The sequence below is a fragment of the Schistocerca gregaria genome, chromosome X (genome assembly GCF_023897955.1).
Source record: "Schistocerca gregaria isolate iqSchGreg1 chromosome X, iqSchGreg1.2, whole genome shotgun sequence".
NCBI lineage: Eukaryota > Metazoa > Arthropoda > Insecta > Orthoptera > Acrididae > Schistocerca > Schistocerca gregaria.
Window position 1 is genome coordinate 39,498,085 of NC_064931.1, and position 21,178 is coordinate 39,519,262.

The following is a 21,178-nucleotide window of genomic DNA, read 5'->3' on the forward strand; positions in this document are numbered from 1 at the left end:
ACAACAATAATGTTGTAAACAACCTGACTGAAAGTGGCCCAGCTTGCCACACACAAAACAGTTGGTCACCCTGTCTGGACACTTTTCACTCAAACACCATGAAAAAGACTGTCCAACATTGAAGAAGGACATGACATCCTCACTGCTCAGCACGAGGTGATTGACACAACAAAAATACACATTTAATTGTTCGACTAACAGTTTATAGTCTATGTCCTCTGGACGAGAGACTGTGAAAAATTGATAACACAAACAAAAAATTTCTGTATTCCCATTGAGAAGAAACTGAGTGCTATGTTGTGTACCTTGGAGGCCATAGGCCATAAAGTGCAACTCCAACTATTGATGGCACAAGTCCCAAATTTTTTCTGTCAAACAAACAAAAAGTCAGCACAGCTGTGAGAGAGGAATGATTAAATGTGGCTGTAGCAACCAAAACCTGAGGGATCTGAGTTACACCCTGTAGCAGTTTCTAAATTTGCTGCTTCTGTAGCCAAAGTATGTGAGGCACTGATGGGGCAGACATGATAATGGAAATGTGCACTCAAATCATAGATGAAAATGCATTGCCAGTCTTGGGACTTGGATTGTCACAAAAATATGAAAAATGCACTAAATAACTACTGAAAACAATACAGACCAACTGCATCAACTAAGAGAATTCCTTTGGTAACAACACGTGGATGGAGACAACCAGTGTGACACACAAATACTGTATTGTATTGTATTTTTATTGATCCAGGCAATCATAGTACTGTACAGATGTACATATGATATTGGACAGGTCAAGAGAGCTATTTACAAGTAATTTTTACAAATTGATTTTTACATATTATGTAGCAAGGAAATTATCTATATTAAACAAAACAGTTAATACAAATCATAGAATTTTAAGGTTGTACATACGATATTGGACAGGTCAAGAGAACATATTTGCAAGTAATTTTTAATAAAGTGATTTTACATTATTTTGCAATGAGGAAGTTAGCTATCTTTAACAAAACAGTAAATACAAATGTTGTATGGTAAAATACAAACAGCCAATACAAATGTAATAGTAAAGTAATCCAGTATATTTCATAGACATGCACAGTATATAATTTTCAGACCTAATTGAACATTTATCATACTGTTTACATTTTTAACCCCTTTCAAAAAAATGATCAACTGCATAAAAGCAATGGTCCAATAGATATTTTTTTAACTTATGTGTGAAGGCTCTTGGGTTCTTTGTTGCTTTGATTTCATTGGGTAAATTATTATACATTTGTATCTGAACATTTAAAACACTTTTTTGGTAGCAGGAAGTTCTGGACTGAATCATATGTAGGTCAGATTGCTGCCTTGTTGCATAGTTATGAATATCTCCATTGAATTTTAGTGTGCAGTCATTGTTTAACAGGTATGACTTGACAAATGAGACGATATTATAAATGTAAGCAGAGGGCAGTGTCATAATGCCATTTGTTTTGAAATGTTGTCTGCATGATTCGTTATGCCTTAGATTACATATTATGTGTATTGCCTTTTTTTCCAATTTGAAAATACATCTACCTCCAGGTGAGTTCCCCCAAGATATGCAGAAAGCAACTAATACCACTGAATAAAGGCTATGACAACATTAAAAACATGAACACAATCAAACAGAAACCTATTCGCCAGAAAACCTCTCAGCCAGTGAGAAAAATAGCATATAACTCCAGTGAACAAAGTTAACACACAGCAAGAACAACAGACTGCATCCTACAACAGTCTTGTCACCAGAGTGATCCTATCCCAGAAGTCCAAGATAACCTCCAAGCCCTACTGAAATCCATGGACCTTTCCCAGTGCCTCTCACCTGGGTCTATCTCCCTCCGCATCCCAATAACACTCCACACACCAGCCTTCTAGATGCTACCCCAAAATCCACAAACCAACAATTCTGGACATCCCATTATAGCTGGCTATTGTGCTCCTACTGAAAGAATTTCTGCTCTTGTTGACCAACAATTCCAACCAATTCCCCAAAACCTAACTTCCCACATCAGATACTAACCACTTCCTACATCAAGTTTCCACCATCCTCAACTCTTTACCTCCCAGATGCATCAGTGTTGATGCTGCCTCCCTATATACCAACACCCCTCATGTCCATGGCTTTGCAGCTGTTGAACACTACCTCTACCAACAGCCATCAGCCTCCAAACTCACCACCTCATTTCTTATACACCTTAACAACTATATCCTGACCCATAACTACTTTTCCTTTGAAGGGGAGGTTTATGGACAAATCTGTGGCACTGTCCCCACACAGTCAACCTAACAGTTTCCCCTTTTTCCATCCTGTGACCACTTCCCAATTCATGTACCCATGTTGCCTTCAGCATGTGCTGCTTCCCATGGCTGCTGCAACCATGCCAACCCATATACCTGCCACTCATATACCTGCCACTCCTCCCTCCTGCATTCCTAGCTGCCAAACAGGTTGCCTCCTTCCGAACTGTAGCCACTCACCCCCAGTTCATTTCCCTGCCTCTGCCTCCCTCTACCTTTACCCACCCTGCCTGATACTACTCCCACCTCAACCAGTCCACCTGCCATTCCAAATGAAGATCCAGTGGCTTACAACTGCAACACATTACCAAGTCACAGGTTGTGGTTTACATGCAATAAATGTGAGCCCAGTGTGCTAACCACTGTGCAACCTCACTCGGTGTTCAGCTTTCTTTGTCAACTTAGTTGCTATGAAGTAGAAGATTAGGTAAACATATTTTGTGCTAGTCATGGTTTTAGGTTAAAAATAGTCTTTTTAAAAGATGGTTCATGTTTAGTGCAGTGTGTTATATGAAACATTATTCCTGTTAGTAGACTGCATCCTTGATCTGCAGTTACGGAAGATCTGCAAAATACTCATCTACCACAACTCTTCCATTTGACTCAAAGCGTTTCCCCACCACAATTTTCAATATGTGGATAAATAGATGTGAGAGGATGCCAAATCTGGTGTATGGGATGGACATTCCAACAACTCAAATTTCAAATACTTCATTATTATTCTTTTCCATCTCAGAACTAGTTCATGTATTTTTCATTTGGTTGATCCAAAAGAGTAGCATTGTATTCACAAGTTACTGTTTAACCTATTACTTTGCAATCAGTCAGGCTAATTCATTTCACAAAGCAATTTTCTATGAGATATGAGCGTCTCACCTTTTTTGATGAAGGATCACAGAATTCCACTGAGTGCTTTGGAGTTCTGGAATGAAGTGATGGACAACTGCTTCATACACAATAACAAAGTGGAATGCAAATTTAGTTTTATTCAGTCTGAAATGGTCCAGGAATAGATGACTACATTGTTGCTGTATTAGCTTTTGATAGGCTCTCAACAAAGTGACACTCATCTCGCAAAGTTTTGTAGTATTTAGTTATTCAAGTATGCCAATACTGAATTTAGCTGACCTTTTCTTATTTGTTTAAAAAGAAATAGCAGACTATTTGCAAATCTTCATTAATTTTGCTCAAACTTTTTTGCTGATAAACAATCCAAAATAATGAATTTCAGGATGATGTGATATTCTAGTTTGTTATTTGAACAAAACACACACAGCAAGACTACTTTAAATGCCATATAAACCAAACTGTCCTGCAAGTCGAATTATGCTTTACTTATATTATTGTACAACATCTATTATCTTAACAAAAATGACATTTTAATACTATGCATACCATCTCATTGTCAAGCTGAGATATTTTCCCCTTACCCTGATAAACCAGTGACACATAATAGTGCATTGCAGAATATGCTATACAACAAAACAGCAAGACTTTGGATGACATTTTTGTCTGTGGAAAATTAGTCGTATGATTTCTCCTTCTGTAGTTTAGTTTTCGCTTACATGCATAATTATTTTCCCTTATGTTCAAACTCTACCATTCACTGTTTTAAGCTTTCCAGGCTCTATTGCATTTCAGTGTTGTTCCTTTCCTTTTTCTTTCCTTTCCTTTTATGTTCTCGTTCACTGCTTCTAAGAAATTTTTTTCTCTGCTTTCTGCTTTCTTTATCATTAATATGTGGACTGCCCTCTTCACTGCTTGTAATCTATTAAGTTATTACATCTTACCTGCCACATTTGCCTTGGAATTTATTCCTGTTGTATCCTGTTGTTTCAAAGCATATATTGCTGGACATAGGTTTGATATACACTCCTGGAAATGGAAAAAGAACACATTGACACAGGTGCGTCAGACCCACCATACTTGCTCCGGACACTGCGAGAGGGCTGTACAAGCAATGATCACACGCACGGCACAGCGGACACACCAGGAACCGCGGTGTTGGCCGTCAAATGGCGCTAGCTGTGCAGCATTTGTGCACCGCCGCCGTCAGTGTCAGCCAGTTTGCTGTGGCATACGGAGCTCCATCGCAGTCTTTAACACTGGTAGCATGCCGCGACAGCGTGGACGTGAACCGTATGTGCAGTTGACGGACTTTGAGCGAGGGCATATAGTGGGCATGCGGGAGGCCGGGTGGGCGTACCGCCGAATTGCTCAACACGTGGGGCGTGAGGTCTTCACAGTACATCGATGTTGTCGCCAGTGGTCGGCGGAAGGTGCACATGCCCGTCGACCTGGGACCAGACCGCAGCGATGCACGGATGCACGCCAAGACTGTAGGATCCTACGCAGTGCCGTAGGGGACCGCACCGCCACTTCCCAGAAAATTAGGGACACTGTTGCTCCTGGGGTATCGGTGAGGACCATTCGCAACCGTCTCCATGAAGCTGGGCTACGGTCCCGCACACCGTTAGGCTGTCTTCCGCTCACGCCCCAACATCGTGCAGCCCGCCTCCAGTGGTGTCGCGACAGGCGTGAATGGAGGGACGAATGGAGACGTGTCGTCTTCAGCGATGAGAGTCGCTTCTGTCTTGGTGCCAATGATGGTCGTATGCGTGTTTGGTGCCGTGCAGGTGAGCGCCACAATCAGGACTGCATACGACCGAGGCACACAGGGCCAACACCCGGCATCATTGTGTGGGGAGCGATCTCCTACACTGGCCGTACACCTCTGGTGATCGTCGAGGGGACACTGAATAGTGCACGGTACATCCAAACCGTCATCGAACCCATCGTTCTACCATTCCTAGACCGGCAAGGGAACTTGCTGTTCCAACAGGACAATGCATGTCCGCATGTATCCCGTGCCACCCAACGTGCTCTAGAAGGTGTAAGTCAACTAGCCTGGCCAGCAAGATCTCTGGATCTGTCCCCCATTGAGCACGTTTGGGACTGGATGAAGCGTCGTCTCACGTGGTCTGCACGTCCAGCACGAACGCTGGTCCAACTGAGGCGCCAGGTGGAAATGGCATGTTAAGCCGTTCCACAGGACTACATCCAGCATCTCTATGATCGTCTCCATGGGAGAATAGCAGCCTGCATTGCTGCGAAAGTTGGATATACACTGTACTAGTGCCGACATTGTGCATGCTCTGTTGCCTGTGTCTATGTGCCTGTGGTTCTGTCAGTGTGATCGTGTGATGTATCTGACCCCAGGAATGTGTCAATAAAGTTTCCCCTTCCTGGGACAATGAATTCACCGTGTTCTTATTTCAATTTCCAGGAGTGTAATTGATACCCAGAACATGACTGATTAGTGTTGTAACTTGGGCACACAACATGACCAAGAATGTTAGCACAAATTTATTAGACTGTAGCATGTACACCGTTCACCATAACATACACTGGACACAGTAAGATAAGGCAAATGTATGCAAGGAGTAATCACATGATAACTGAGAGCAATTTTAGTGTTGCAGGGTTTAAATAGGCATTCACTCATGGTGTGCTCTATCAGAAGTTCACAGTATTGCTCTTTCACGGTGCATTTTTGTGGATGACAACACATTGCTAATGCACATGGCTTTCAAGAGTGCACACATTACTTCATTCCTCCTCCCTTGGGGAACAGCTCGTGTTTGTGAGATGTCCATGGTGTCTTCCTCCCCAAGGCTCTGACTGAGATGACATGCTGATACTGGAGCATATGTTCAGAAGTACTTCGGGTGCAGGCAGTGTTGCAGTCTGCCTCCTCATGACAACCTATACAGTAAGATGGGTGATGTCGGTGTGAGCTCCATGTCCACATCAGGCCCAGGGCCTGGTGGTTGCGGTACCCCCACAGTTGATGCCTGAGGTGGTGGGGACAGGTCTTTTATGGATGGCAGCTACATCAACATTTGTAGCAGTATTGGAGAAGCTGCAGTGATAGGGGACCCTTCGTATGTCGTAGCAGGGACCAGGATCTGGTCATCTACACACGGGCACACTGGTTGTAATGGCGCACACAGGGGCTCTCCTCCATACAGATGTCGCAGAGATGGCAGCTTCAGGATATGACAGTGGGAATCCATTTTGTGGGAAATGACCAAACCCACGTGTCCAGACAGCCACCTTGGATCAGAAATGGGACAATGGCTGCACAGATTAGTTACCCTGGCCAGGCCGCAGGAGTATCTGGGGTTGACACCTGTTGAGCAGTTTGGTGGGGCTGTTCCTGCCAAACAACATGAAGCAATAGGAAGAAGGAGGAAATTGATCCATCGCAGTTAGTCATGTTGTTTCATTTGTGTTTTGAATGCTGTAACTAACCTTTCTGCCTCAACATAGGACTGCAGGTAGAAGGGTGGGACAAAAATGTGGTGAATCATATGGACATTGCAGAAGGAGGTAAACTCCTGTGGCATAAAATGAGGGCCATTATCAGAGACCAACATTGCTAGAAGCCCTTCAATGGAAAAAGTTTTAGACAGGGCTGCCATGGTGCAGAGGCTGAAGTTGATGGGCAACAAACAACATATGGGAGTCAAGAGAATGCATAAATTACTATTAGCCAGTATGCATTAAGGAAAGGGCCACAAAATTGATGTGGAGATGGTCCCAGTCCTGCAAAGATTGCGGCCACAGAGACAATGTTGCCTGCAGGGAATCTTGCTGTGATGCACATTGAGAACATGCCTAACCAAACAAATGATGTCGCCATCCAAACCAGCCCAAAAATATGACACCAGGCTAACACCTTGGTATTGACACTCCCCAGTGATCAGCATGCAGCAATTGCAGGATCTCACTGAATAGAGCATACATAAGTTATTGAGATGTTCAGCAGCAGAGGAGCCAGACATCACAATATCATCAAGACTGTAGGCACAGCCAGGCACAGACCTCGTGAGTTGTTCAAGAAACCATTGAAAAATCTCCAGGACACTGGTGACACCAAATAGTAACCACAAATATCGATACAAGCAAAAAGAAGTGTTAACGACCAAGAGCGCTTGAGAGTCAACATCAATGGGAAGCTGCAAATATGCATGAGAGAGGTTGATTAGGCAAAATACTGACCAGCAGAGAGCATAGAAAAGCGTTCATCAGGGCACAGTAAGGAATTCATCTCAGTGATAGACTGAGCATTGACAGAAACTTTGGAAGCACCATCCCAACGGCTTTTTGACAATGACTAAGCGGGTAACCCATTTGCTGGATGCAATCAGTTGGACAACCCAGAAGGCCATGAGGAGGTTGGGCTCTGCCTTGATTTGGTCATGTAGTGCCATTGGCACCGGGCAAGCCAAAAAGAAATGGAATCTAGCTAAAGGTTTCATGGTGAAGTGGGCTTTGAAATTATTGGCACAACCCAAGCCCACAGAAAATGGGGCAGAAAATTCTGAGCATATAGGATCAAGTTATGTGTAAGGCACTTGATCAGAGATGACATGTCATCAAAAGTAGTAAACCTGAAAATGTTTAAGGTGTCCAAACCAACCAAATTTTTGGTGCGTGCATTGTTTGTCGCCAGAAAAGTCAGCAGATGAACCACAGATTTTTATGTGATGAGGGCTGAGAAAATACCTAATATCAGAATGCTTTGTTAATTGTTGGTGACTAATGTCATGACACTGGCACTAAGTGTGGAGAATCCAAACCTATGTTTGCAAGTTGATTAATGACATTGAAGCACCAGTGTCGACTTGCATGTGTCAAACTCTCTGATAAACCATGACATCAATAAAAAGCTTTTTGGATGAATTGGAGATTGCTGATACACAGTTGACATCCATGTCAGCATATGCAATAGGCTGTCACAATTTTGCGTTACAAACAGGAGCCATGTGGCCCACATCTTGTTTCACTGGAAGCAAACGGCCCAATGCTTAGGACAATCTCGCCTATCATGAATGACAAAACACAAGGGGCAAGAGGGAAGCATGGAGCACTTGCATTTTTATCATTACTTGGCTTGCTGTGCTGCTGCTGTGGCCATGGCTGCTGCATTGATTTGGGCGGGCTGCTGTGATGTTTTGCTTGCATGCAGACTACCATCACCATATCGTCCCCCTGTGAACCATCCGACAAACAGCAGGGAGAAGCAGGTTGAACTTCTGAAATGTCACACCTGGATTCAATTTGACTACCCACAGCTCTCAAAGCCTCAAACGGCTGTGCAGTAGTCAAAATGTCAGAGAGGGAGGGTTTTCACATTGAAGTGACTGTCCACGAACCTCATGATCAGGCCCAGCCAAATGATTGCATCACAAACCATTTGGTTGGCATATGTCTCCTTATGTACATCGGTGACAAAGTGACAACAATGGCTTAAACTGTGAAGCTCAGCTGCCTAAGCTTATAGGAATGTTCTAGTTTCTTGTGACATGGATAGAACTCAAGCAGCAATGACATATGTCTGCTTCTTATTGGAAGAAGGTCACACATGTTATCTAAAAATAAATGAAGACAGATCCTGCAGGGGTGGAGGGCAGTTGGCAAGGTGTTGATACATGCAAGGTGATAACCAAGACAGAAATAAAGCATGGCATAAATTAACATCAGCCAGTCCAAATGCATGAAAATGTTGCTGCAACCATTTTTCATAAGCTTCCTATTGTCTGACAGACTCATTGTAAGCCAAAAACGATGGTGGATAAATGGACAGGGCAGCACCAGGCCAAACGGGAGGCCAAAGGGGTGACGTGGCAGGTAATATAGTTTGAATGGACCAGAACTGGCCAAAACAGAGCAAGCATTTGCAATATCTGTGTTAGATTGTGTTGCACTGTGGTGAGTACCTCCTGCTGATCACAAAATGCTGCAACGGTGCAGTAAGAACCCCTGGCCGATCAACCAGCCAGCATAAAAACTCGTCAGTATCGTGGACACAAGCAGAGACTGCAAACCACACAGAGAACAATACTATACTCATTGTCACTTCTGTTGTAACTTGGACATACAACACAACCAAGAATATTAGCACAACTTTATTAGACAGAGGCATGTATACCAAACACCGTAACATACACCAAACACAGTAAGATAAGACAAAAGTATGCAGGCAGTAATACATGATAAATGAGCATTAGTTTAGCATGGCAGGGTTTAAACAGGCACTTGGACATGGTGGGCTCTATCGCAAGTTCACATTATTGCTCCTTTGTGGCACACTTTCACTGTTGACAACATGCTGCTAATGTGTGCGGCTTTCAAGTATGTGTGCATTACTTCAATTAGAATCACTAAATTGCAAATAATTGGAATCTTGTTCATATTTGAGTTTACATCTTTGTCTCAATATTAGCAATGCACTGAAGCATTGGTTGCTCATGAATGAAAGTAACTAATTAATTTTCAGTCTGTGGTCACAGCTATTTCCTATTTGCATTAGACTTAAGATGTTCATGTCTCTGTGCTGATGCATTTATGCTTCCATAGCTGCTAATGAAACCAAAATGTTTCCCAATTGTAAAATTCCCCATGTATACTGTTATTAATTTCAGATAATCACACACTGAGTAGATTTACTCACAACTATCTTGCCAAACATTTTAAAATTTCACAATGTAGCACATTTTGTTATGCATACATGTCCCTTGTCGTAAAAGAATAAAAGTTACTTATGTATTTGACACTTTATAATACAGATAATCATAAATTTTGAGTCTGTTAAAACACACTGGACTGCCACCTGTCTCACTGAATACATGTGTTCTAGTCAACCAACAAAATACAAAATATGAAACTTCCTGGCAGATTAAAACTGTGTGCCCAACCAAGACTTGAACTCAGGATCATTGCCTTTTGCGGGCAAATGCTCTACCAACTAAGCTACTGAAGCAAGACTCACGCCCGGTACTCACAGCTTTACTTCTGCCAGTACCTCAGAGTGAAAATCTCATTCTGGAAACATCCCCCAGACTGTGGCTAAGCCATGTCTCCGCAGTATCCTTTCTTTCTGGAGTGCTACTTCTGCAAGGTTCGTAGGAGAGCTTCTGTAAAGTTTGGAAGGTAGGAGACGAGGTACTGGCAGAAGTAAAGCTGTGAGTACCGGGCATGAGTCGTGCTTCGGTAGCTCATTTGGTAGAGCACTTGCCCGCGAAAGGCAAAGGTCCCGAGTTCGAAACTCGGTCGGGCACACAGTTTTAATCTGCCAGGAAGTTTCATATCAGCGCACACTCTGCTGCAGAGTGAAAATCTCATTCTGGAAATACGAAATAGTAACAGCTTAGTTGAACACTCAGTTCACATAGATAGGGGCAACACTTTGAATTTTCATATTAAGACAGGAGTAGCCTGAAAATACTTTTGTGTCAACTTGAAACAATTTCAAAGGTACCTCATAAAATTTGTATTACTCTTACACTGAGCTGCCTCCTCATTCCAGGCAGGAGGAGACGAGGTAGCACCAATATTACCCAGTGCTCAAAATGATTCCCACACAAATCTGTTGTAACTTATATGTTCTTACTGCCACTACACTAACATTTGTGAAAATTGCAATACCTATAAATACTAGCCTAAATTAATTGAAATGAAGAGGGTATTTTGTGTAGATGTAGACCCAGCAGCACTCTCTTTGTGTGACTGGAAAGATCAGTGTTATACAAAGTTTAGTCAGTGAAGAGTGTAAATGTGAAAGCACGTGCCATTATCCATCATTAATACTGGAAGTGAGAATATCAGTATGTCTGTACCGTTACATTAGGCAGAGTGATCAATCTCCTAGAAATATGTCTACCATATAATGACATTTCAGATCTTAGTGGGAGTACTATTACAGTAGTGTTGTGTGAGTGTAGTTGGTCAGTGTAAAAGGGCCATATGGAGAGTTTTGTACCTACACAGGGTGTGACAGCTCTGTGAACAGTCACTGTCCATACAGATGTAACTATACTAGTTGAAAGTGGCTCAACAGCAAAGCCAGGGAGCTAAATCCTGGAAGAGGGAATGAAGCTCAATGTTCAAGTCTATCTTATGGGAGAGCAGAAAGTCCAAACACCTCATAGAGATGAGTACGAAAACAAACATCAAATACACCCAGTGTGAGCAATTGAGCAACTAAGAACTTGGAAACAGAGTGTGGCATGAGGGTTAGGCCAGGTCCAAGAGTGGTAAAATCAGCATAAGAACTGATGACCCTTGCCTACTATCACTGACAAGTAAGCATTGGGTCAGTGGTTTTGCACATACAGTGCTTCACATGTGCCATCCAGGACAGCTTGCTGCACTACTCACTCATCATTGGTATCCACTTGCAGGGATATTAAATTTATCACCCCACCCTCCCCCTGAAAAAGTCACATAGAACAATGAACAGGTTGGTGCCGCAACCTACATCGCCAAACTGGAGAGGGTGCTGGTAGTGCATTAGGCAGTGTTGACAGAGCTGACACCTCTGGAACAGTTGAAGAGTGTACTGGCTGGTGGAATGGCTGGTCCTCCTGCATCAGCAGGCATGAAGGCTCATAAATCAAATCAAATCAAATCCACAAGTGAGCAGGGAAAGGAAGGGACAAGTTCCAAGTCAATGGGCTTGACATGAGCTGCAGGAACAACCACCACTGGTGCTGTATTCTGGGGACAAAAGTAAGACAGCGAAGGGCATGGTGGTGGGCAGTAGTGCCATGCTGCCACAATTGGGAGCCTCATACTGGGAAAATGCCATGACTGACCATGTTGACCAGTTGGTACAGAGTGTGTGGCACCACTGGTCCAATAGATAGCAGAAGCAACAAATTTGGAATGGTGGGTCAACTGCTCCTATCTGACATCTACCACAAACAAATTTTGACATTTCTGGCCCATCACTACACCCAACAGCCACCCCTAATGCCAGCAAAAAGACCGGGCCTGAACGGCAGCCCTGTAAGGAAAGCACAGCACGCTGCAACTCTGTGGGGCATGTGACTGGTGCCCATGCAGACATTCTGTCAGACTGCACCCCCTAACTGGCACTGCCCAGTATGTGAAAAGAAAATTAAATAGTGGATCATCATGGGACAATGTAGACAATGGTTTCTCCATTTCAGTCTTGAACATTCACATGAAGACCTCCACTTCAGAGTTGGAAGCTGGATGAAACATGGTGCTAGTCAGATGCTGCAACTGCAAAAATATTCTAACTCCCACAACACAAGTTACTGTTAGTTACTGGATACTAGAGTCCACCCAGGGATTTTTTTTTTTTTTTTGGGGGGGGGGGGGGGGTAGTAGGGAGGGGCTTCATAGCAAAAATGATGGACAACATGTGAATAGTAGCTGCAAACATTGGGAAAGACAATTTGGCAACATATCAGAAGTTAGACAATGCATCCACTACAAACAGCCACATGATTTCAAAAAATAAGTCTGCAAAATTGATATGCACCCTGTCCCTAGGTGCTCCAGCAGTAGCCAAGGGGAAAACTGATGCAGAGGTGCCGCCTAGCTCTTTGCACAGACTGCACAAGATGTTCAATATCTCAATCAGTTGCCAGCCAGTAAATGTGATGCAGAGCCAAAGCCTTCATGCAGGACATGACTCAGTGCGACACATGCAGCAACTGGAGTATGTGAGAATGCAGTGCTAGACAGACAGCCATGTTATGCCTTTGCTCATCCATGGCAAGCATGTGGAACTCCCAGACCATGTTAAGACAGTCACACTGGTGGAAAAATGTATGCCATGCTGACTCCACTTGTGAAGAAGGGGGCTGTCCCATCTGGACTGGTGATATGATTTTCTGAAGAATTGGGTCAGCAACTGTGGTGGTCATGACCTCCCATTCTGTCAAAGTAAGATCATGCAATGTCTGCTGCAAAGCACTAGCCAATGCAAAGATAAGGGTTCTGATTTCAGTCAAACTCCAGTCCTGCTGTAAACTGTGATAGTGCAGCCACATTATCATGTTGGGTGATGGACTGGTAATGATGGTGCCCACTTCTGCAGTCCTACCTGACTGACGTTGACTGAAGGTTGAGTAAAGAAACCAGTGGCTTGGAAATTCACATCAAATAAGAAAACTTTTTAATCATGTAAATGATAGCGAATGCCTCCTTTTCGACCTGTGAATAATTAGTTGTGTTCCTGAAAGCATACTGCTGCAGCTGAAAGTTCACATGATTCAGGGATCTGAGTAAGTTCAGCTAAGGAGGTGCCAGACAAAGCCAATGCCATAGGCTGGACCTTGGGGTCAGCTTCTAACTGGACAGTCACATTTCTAATTAGCGAGGCCTCATACAAGATTGAACACTGGGGACACTCAGACCAATAATTGCATATGATTGCCCAGTGCACTTATGGTGTCAGTTAAACTGCAACCATGCTGCAGTCATATGGTTGTAATGTCTAGAATGCTGTTTGAGCACCTGATGGAGTTCCTCAAAGTTAAGTTTCTCAGGCTACTGGAGAGCTTCAAAATTTTCATGATTTCATAGTAACCTACACTGTTGGACAGCGACAAGGTGGCCTTATTGACTGGATCAATGATATGCATCCCTGCAGTGCAGCAAGAACTGGTGCAGGTACTACTTATACCTTCCCACAGACTCCATAGCTGGCAAACAGCATCAGGGCATTGGGGAAGAAGGCTTATCTGCAGGTGCCTGGCCCGTCACCAGCGCAGTGTGAGACTGGAGCGATTCTGCATTCTGTTTGAGCAGTTCTTACAATTGCCCCTCTACATCTTTTATTGCTGTGCCTGGAGGCACAACTGCCCCTACCAGCATTGCAAAAATGTGGGGTTCATAGTGACCACAAATTAACACCATGAAAAAAGAAGAATACTGTCACAGATGTAGGAAAATCCTAAATTGCCACTTTTATACCTGCACAGGACATGATGATGCCATGAACCATCATTATCGGCACAAATCTAACTATACTAGCCAACAGTTGCATAACTACAAAGCTAGGGAGCTGAACCGTAGATGAGGAAAAGAAGCTTGCTGTGCAAGTCTATCTGTGTGAGAGTTGTGAGTCTGAACACTGTGTAGAGATGAGCACAAAGACAAACATGAAACATGACGAGCATGTGCAACTGAAAAACTAACCACACAGAAACTGAACATGGCACAAGGTGAAAGTCTGGCCGAAGGTAGTTGAAACCTGCATAACAACTGACAGTCCTGGTCTATTGCCACCAACAGGGAAACAACTGGGTCAGTGGTTCTACCCATACAGTGCTTTGTGTGGCATCTGTGACAGCTTTCCACGCTATTCTTCCATAAGACCCATGACATCTCACCTGCGTCCATACTGATATCGGCTGGTGGGGATACTAAAGAGAGAGAAATGGGTATGTAACTAAAATTTGTTTGTGTGGCCATCCTCTGCAGCAAGCACAGAAATATTTGTTTTCTAAATAAAAACTGCCTTTCTTTGCTGCACCGTAATTTATTTCTCCCAGATGCATTTTGCCCTTTTTTACTCTAGGGCATCTTGAGTGAGATCTAGAATGATACAGTTTTGTTTTTATGTTGTTATTTTTAGATTAGAAAACAGTTCACATCATGTTTTTATGTAAATAAGTAATTACTTACAGTTCTACATGTTTTTGGTTAGCATCTGCATTTCCTCTTATCTGGTCTGGAGGTCGCACCACCACTTTATTTACATAACATAAGCTCATTTTTATATTCCAAACTTTTTCCTTCACACTATTCACCCTGTTTACCCTTAGTTTTGTGGTGCACTATTACTCTTCTGGCAATAGTTATAGACATTCATTTGAAAACTGTGCTTTTAAAGGCGTAAATATTGTGAGCTCACTATGTGTTTCATCCTGTTTGCTTTGTTTACCTACATGTTGCCAACTGAAGTATATACTGAAAACTAACGTCTATTCATGATGTTTATATCTGTGTGTGTGTGTGTGTGTGTGTGTGTGTGTGTGTGTGTGTGTGTGTGTGTGTGTGGGTGGGTGGGTGGGTGGGTGGGTGGGTGGGTTGGGCGTGGGTGTGTGGGTGTGTGGGTGGGATGGGGTGGTGGGGGAGGGGTTGATGGTTATTCATTGTGAGATGTAGAGTATAGAAAATATGAGTGTAATAGCTGTCAGAGCAATGATCAGCTGCTTTTTATCTATTATCGTAAAAAAATAAATTGTTTGGCATGTGGACTTGATCATTAAACAGGGTTTTCTTTTCTTCTTTGGTTTTCTATATGTGGTAATTTTCTTGCAGGGTTAGGAGGTGTTTTTTATTGTTGATTCTAATTATTTTCATGTCTTCTTCTCCAGTGGCTGGTTTGTGATTATGTTCTTTTAGGTGTTCTGCAAATGTTGAGTGGTTTGTCTCATACTTCCAGGCTCTCATCTGTTCTTTGTATCTGACATCAAATGTTCTGCATGTTTGTAGCTGCCACCACAACTGCTACACTCTTCTCATTTAGTATAGAAAGCAAGTATTCTGACATACCAGTACCAGAAACAATACAAATCATAGATAACAACCTGAAAACTTATATCAACTCCCTGATGAACAGATTAATGAAATTCTCACATTAATAGAGCTCCTAACAGAACAAAATTACTTCCAATTCAGTAATGAATTTTATGTGCAGAAAGATGAATTACCAATGGGGGTCCACAGTTTCAGCAGCCTTGGCAAATATTTTTGTAAACCACTTAGAACAGATAATTTTCACCAAAACAATAGCAAAGCAATACAACATATTTTATTGGCTCAGGTATATGGATGACGCCCTTTGCTTAATAGACTTACTACAAACAAAAATTGAAAAACTATATACTGACATGAAAAATGTACATAAAAATATAAAGTTTACCATAGAAAGAGAACAGAACAACCAAATTAACTTTCTGGGTATAACAATCAAAGAACAGAACAATAATCATATGTTTGAAATTTACCGTAAACCCACAGCAACTGATATTATCATTCCCCAATCCTCGAACCACGCACACTCACAAAAGCAAACAGCACTTCGACACATGCTCCATAGACTCAACACAGTGTCACTCACCAAAGAAAACTACTAAAAAGAACCTGAAATAACAGGGTGTATATGACCCGGGACAACCGGGAGATCCGGGAAAAACCCGGGAATTTTTTCATCCGGGAGAAACCCGGGAATTGTTTAGAATTCCGGGAATTTTTCATTGTTTTAGTTTTCAGTTAAATTTTTGTGATTCTGACTGGTAAGAACCAATACTCCAACAAAGCATATTACTGTATCCCGTAACTGCAGATTAATACTGCAGCAACCAAACATAAACGGGGGGAGGGGGGGGGGGGGAACTTAAGTTGCAAAGGAAATGCACCAATACAGCAACAAAACAGTGCTCATACAAGCGTCTGCCAGAAGCAAACTGTGTCAAAGACTTTAGGAAGACTATGCAATGCTTTATAACAACAAATTGCCTCCGATGAGCGTGATGTGACAACTGTTTAAATTAGACTCATTTGAGCAGTTGCGGGTGGGCTCTTGCGCATGCACAGTTGAGTCGCATACGAGTAGTACCTTCTCCTGCTTCTGGTTTCAGAAGTGTGACTGGGCGCCACTACTTAGTATTGCCCCGATTTGGAAATATAGTAAATCTGGGGCTGATGCACAGAGCAGTCTGAGTTGTGGTGGGGAGGTGGATTGTCTCCAGGTGACCTCTGTTTATGTTCAGTGATTTTGTTGTTTCCTCTTCATTTATTTCTGTCACGTTAAATGATAACAAAATGGATTTTTGTGTCTGGGAGCTATCAAATGAATTAAAATACATTTGCATAATAACGGAAGGCTAAAATATGTTATTAGTTTCAGATTTTATTTCCACCTTTCTGAGAGTCAAGCATTAATCGCCTTACAGAGCAATGAAGTTATTTTTGGCAGTTTGACTTTTATTAATATTTTCTGCTGAGGCAGTAAATTTACTTGAAACAAAGTATTTAATTTCACACTATTGGCTATTTTCAACTGTTCGCTGCATTTCAAGTGCACGTATGGCATTATGTCGTAATAAAGAACCAAACACGAATGTTCATTTTAAGCCGAATTATGCATTGTAGTGTGGTTCACGAAATTCCGACACTCCTGAAGTATCCTCTGATGCCTTGTTTCTTTTATGACATATTGTAAGATCTTTTAATGTTTTACACATACTGACATAATGGGCTTCCTGCGTCATCGTAGCTGCACAAGTGCGGTGACATCTGTTATTTGGCGCTCTCTTGCAACAGCTCAAACGAACCTATTTCTATTGGGTCATGGGAAAATATTGCAAATGGTGGTTTAAAAAGCATTACATTCAAAGTAGATTTCCTTTTACACAAGATGAAGTATGTGCAAGAATGTATGATGAATTTCTTAAAGCACAAAGCATTTGACTCTCATGTAAAAATCAACTCTCAAAGGACAACCATTTAGAAGAATTTCGAACCCAGAAGATCAGAATTTAGAGCCCAGAAGAACAGACATTTACGTCGTTATTAAAAATTTTACTGGCACATTTGTGTGACGTATCTTAAAGTGTAACACGTGCAAAAAAGATCAACATTATATGTGGAAGCTTAGCTTCTCTTCCAGCTTATTAATCTTCAAGACTAATATTATATAAGAATACCATGTATATTAATTTAAACCATTAACTTTTCTTCTTTGTATGTTCACGCTACTTAAGAGTGATCTTGCTATTAGCTGACTACATCATGTGTCCTATGCTGTCATAAGCTGGTGAGATCATGTGACATGAGCTATGACTGGCTTACAAAAGTGCATTGCAATTTCGATTTCAATGCTTTGGAAAGTGACATGCAGTGTTTGGTGGAATTCAAATTTATACCTTCGTAATACAAAAATATGCAGCATACATGTTGCTGCACATCAAAGGTCTTTCAAAACGTGTTCTTCCCCCCTGAGTTTCGTTTTCTAAATTGCCAGGAAATTCTACGTCAGTATATAAAATCATAAACATTCAAAGGATTAATGAGTTTTACAGTGCCAAGGAAGAGTATACTGTCACTTAACGCTGAAAAAGTGTATTTTCACCTGGGAGGAAGTGTATTTTTAACCGGGAAATCTGGGAAAAATCTGGGAATTTTTTTCCTTGTCTATGTATACACCCTGAATAATAATGCACAATAGTAACATAGTCACAAGGCTCAACAACAAAATAGAAGCAAAAAGCACCAAACTTCAGACAACAACAAAACAGAACCAAACACAAACACTCAGTACCATAACAACTACACAGAATAATCAGGAAAATACAAAAGAAAATACAATGACATACAAACACAAACTCACACATAAAATCACCAACATTTTCAAAATACAGGGAATAAACATAGCCTACACAACAGACAATGCTATGCAATAATACACCCCAAAACTGACAAAAACATAGACATATACCACAAAGTAGTTATATATCAACAACAGTGTAACACTTGTGATGTCAGATACATAGGACAAATAGGCAAAACATTTGATGGTAGGTACAAAAAACACATGAGATCCTGGAAGTATGGGACAAACTGCGCCATCTGACATCTCTTCTCCTCGTATGTCATTATGTAATAACCAAAAGGGAAAGCTCTTTGTGTTACAGTGAATGTTCTGCATAAAAATGTTTCAGTAATGCATTTTTAATTGTTTACCAATCATTTCTATGTTGTGTGTTTGTATTTTTCAATGTATCTGTTCATTTTGTTATTATGCTTTACTTTTTCTTTCAGATGAATGATATTTTAACATTGCGTTCTGAAGTAAAGCACCTGAGTGCAATTGCTCATCAGCTGGAACCATATGTAAAATCCCTAGCAACAGCAGAATGCATAGGACCTCAAGGAAGCACAGATCGTGTACAGCCAAGTGGCCCTGAATCTGGAACACAAGAAACATCACATCATCAACTGCAGTCTCTACTTGAACATATCAATATGTTACAGATGGATGCAGCTAACTCGTAAATACATATTTACTTATTTATTTATTTATTTATTTCATTTCACCATTTCTTCCTTTTTAGATTTGTGTTATATCATGTGAGGGTTCTTTCATTAAAAGAAAAAAAAGAAAAAGAAAAAAAGGAAGGAATAAAATATTAAGGATGGGGTCTGTTTGAAAAATATGCATGAACATAAGAAATTATTACAATGCAGTTTGCAAAACAAAACTGGAATTTATTCTTTTATTATTGGGTATTGTATCAAATAAACTGCTCAAAAAATTAGCACCTCATGATATATAGTTACATAGGTTTGGCTTTTTTGGAAACCTCTTTCTCAATATCCTTTTGGCCACAGGAAATCACTACATGAAGTCACCTATGTAATTGAGACAAAAATGAAGCTGAATTCTCAGTTGAGTAGTGCTCACTGTGTCTCAAATCTATTGACATTCTTTGAAGGGTTATTTCAAGCTTATACTATATGTGCACTGTGAATGTCAGTTGATGGCAAGAAGGTTAGTCAGCAGGTAAAGTTGCTGATAGGCTTACACTGCAACGATGCTATGAAAGTTAGCTGCTGTCATTAGACATCAAACATTAAAGATTTGCCCCATAGTCAGCGCCCACAGACAACAACACCAGCTGATAACACTACTTACTAATTGTGGCTTGTATGTACCCTATGCAAAATGCAACAGAACAGCGCACTATCATTTTGGAAGCAGCTGGGAAGGCTGTGATGACCCATATAGCATACAGCTGTTGCTACTTGATCAATTTGGCTTCTAGGCATCCATTAACAATGTGATGAATTGGACTTCTAAGTATCCAGTAAAAATAACAATACAGACTGCTGAGCAGCAAGGTTCACAAAGAAGTTGAAAAAGGAAACCAGGCTAATAATTTTGTGTGGCCCAATGGTCTGGTGCAAGTCTTTCAATCAGATTCCACTTTGGCAACTTCTGTGCCCCTGTAATCACACTGGGGAAAGAGGACCTACAGTTTCAAGTGGAATTCAAACCACATGTCATTCCTGATGAATTTTACAGCATTTAAAAGTGAAGACAGACTGAAAATTTTTCATGGTTTTACAGTTAGACCTATGAGCCGAAAGGAAACCAGGATCATGGTGCCTGTTTCTCTTTGCCAATAACTACCTGATGATGATCATAGAAGACTGTGGAAGCAGCCATGTACCACTAGTCCATGTTTCATACCTGCTGACTTGAACCTGTTTGAGCATGCTTGGAACCTATTGAAACATACAGTGTGTCACTGCAGGAATCCTTTTCTTACACTTGCTGTTGGGGGAGTTGCCATTGAATAATGAGATGGGCTCAAGCAGCAGTGTCTCAACTACCTTGAGGACAGGACACTGAGGAGGATTTGAACATGTCACAAACCATAGGATGGAGCAATACAATTTTGAACATTACTCGGCAACAGATTTTTATTTTCCAGATGTAAAAATATGTGCCCTTTCAAATAAAAATCTCCATCTGAACAGGCCTCATAAGGCACAACAGTGACCACAGCTCGTGGTTTAGTAGCTAGCACTGCTTCCTCTTGATCGCGGGGTCCCAGGCTTCATTCCTTGCAAGGTCAGGGATTTTCTCTCTCTGGGGACTGAGTGTTTGCGTTGTCCTCATCATTTCATCATCATTCGGGTAAGTGGTGAGACTTGACAGTGCAAAGGTTGGGATATTGTACAGATGTTGATAACCATGCACTTGAGCACCCCGCAAACCAAATATCATCACAAGGCATAATAGCGCTGACTGCCTGCTGTGTCATCCTGAGCCCAAAGGCTTCATTGGGGGAGGATATGGAGGGTGTGGAGCCAGCACACCACTCTCCTCTCCATTGTCAGTTTTTGTCACCTGGTGCCACTACTTCTCAGTGAAGTAGCTCCTGAGTTGGCCTCACAAGGTCTGAGTGCACCTTGCTTTCCAACAGTGCACAGATCGAGTCAGTCACCCTCCAAGTGATAGCCA

At 41.7% G+C, this 21,178-nt stretch overlaps 1 protein-coding gene across 4 annotated transcripts in view; it reads left to right on the plus strand.

The window, feature by feature from the left end:
* The window catches only part of LOC126298626 (uncharacterized), a 489,726-nt gene that overhangs the window by 338,117 nt on the left and 130,431 nt on the right, over positions 1-21,178 (plus strand). For all 4 annotated transcript variants that reach the window (XM_049990033.1, XM_049990034.1, XM_049990032.1 and 1 more), the window contains one exon: positions 18,970-19,199. In XM_049990033.1, the coding sequence (XP_049845990.1) occupies positions 18,970-19,199 (230 nt within the window). The remainder of the gene's footprint in view (positions 1-18,969; positions 19,200-21,178) is intronic.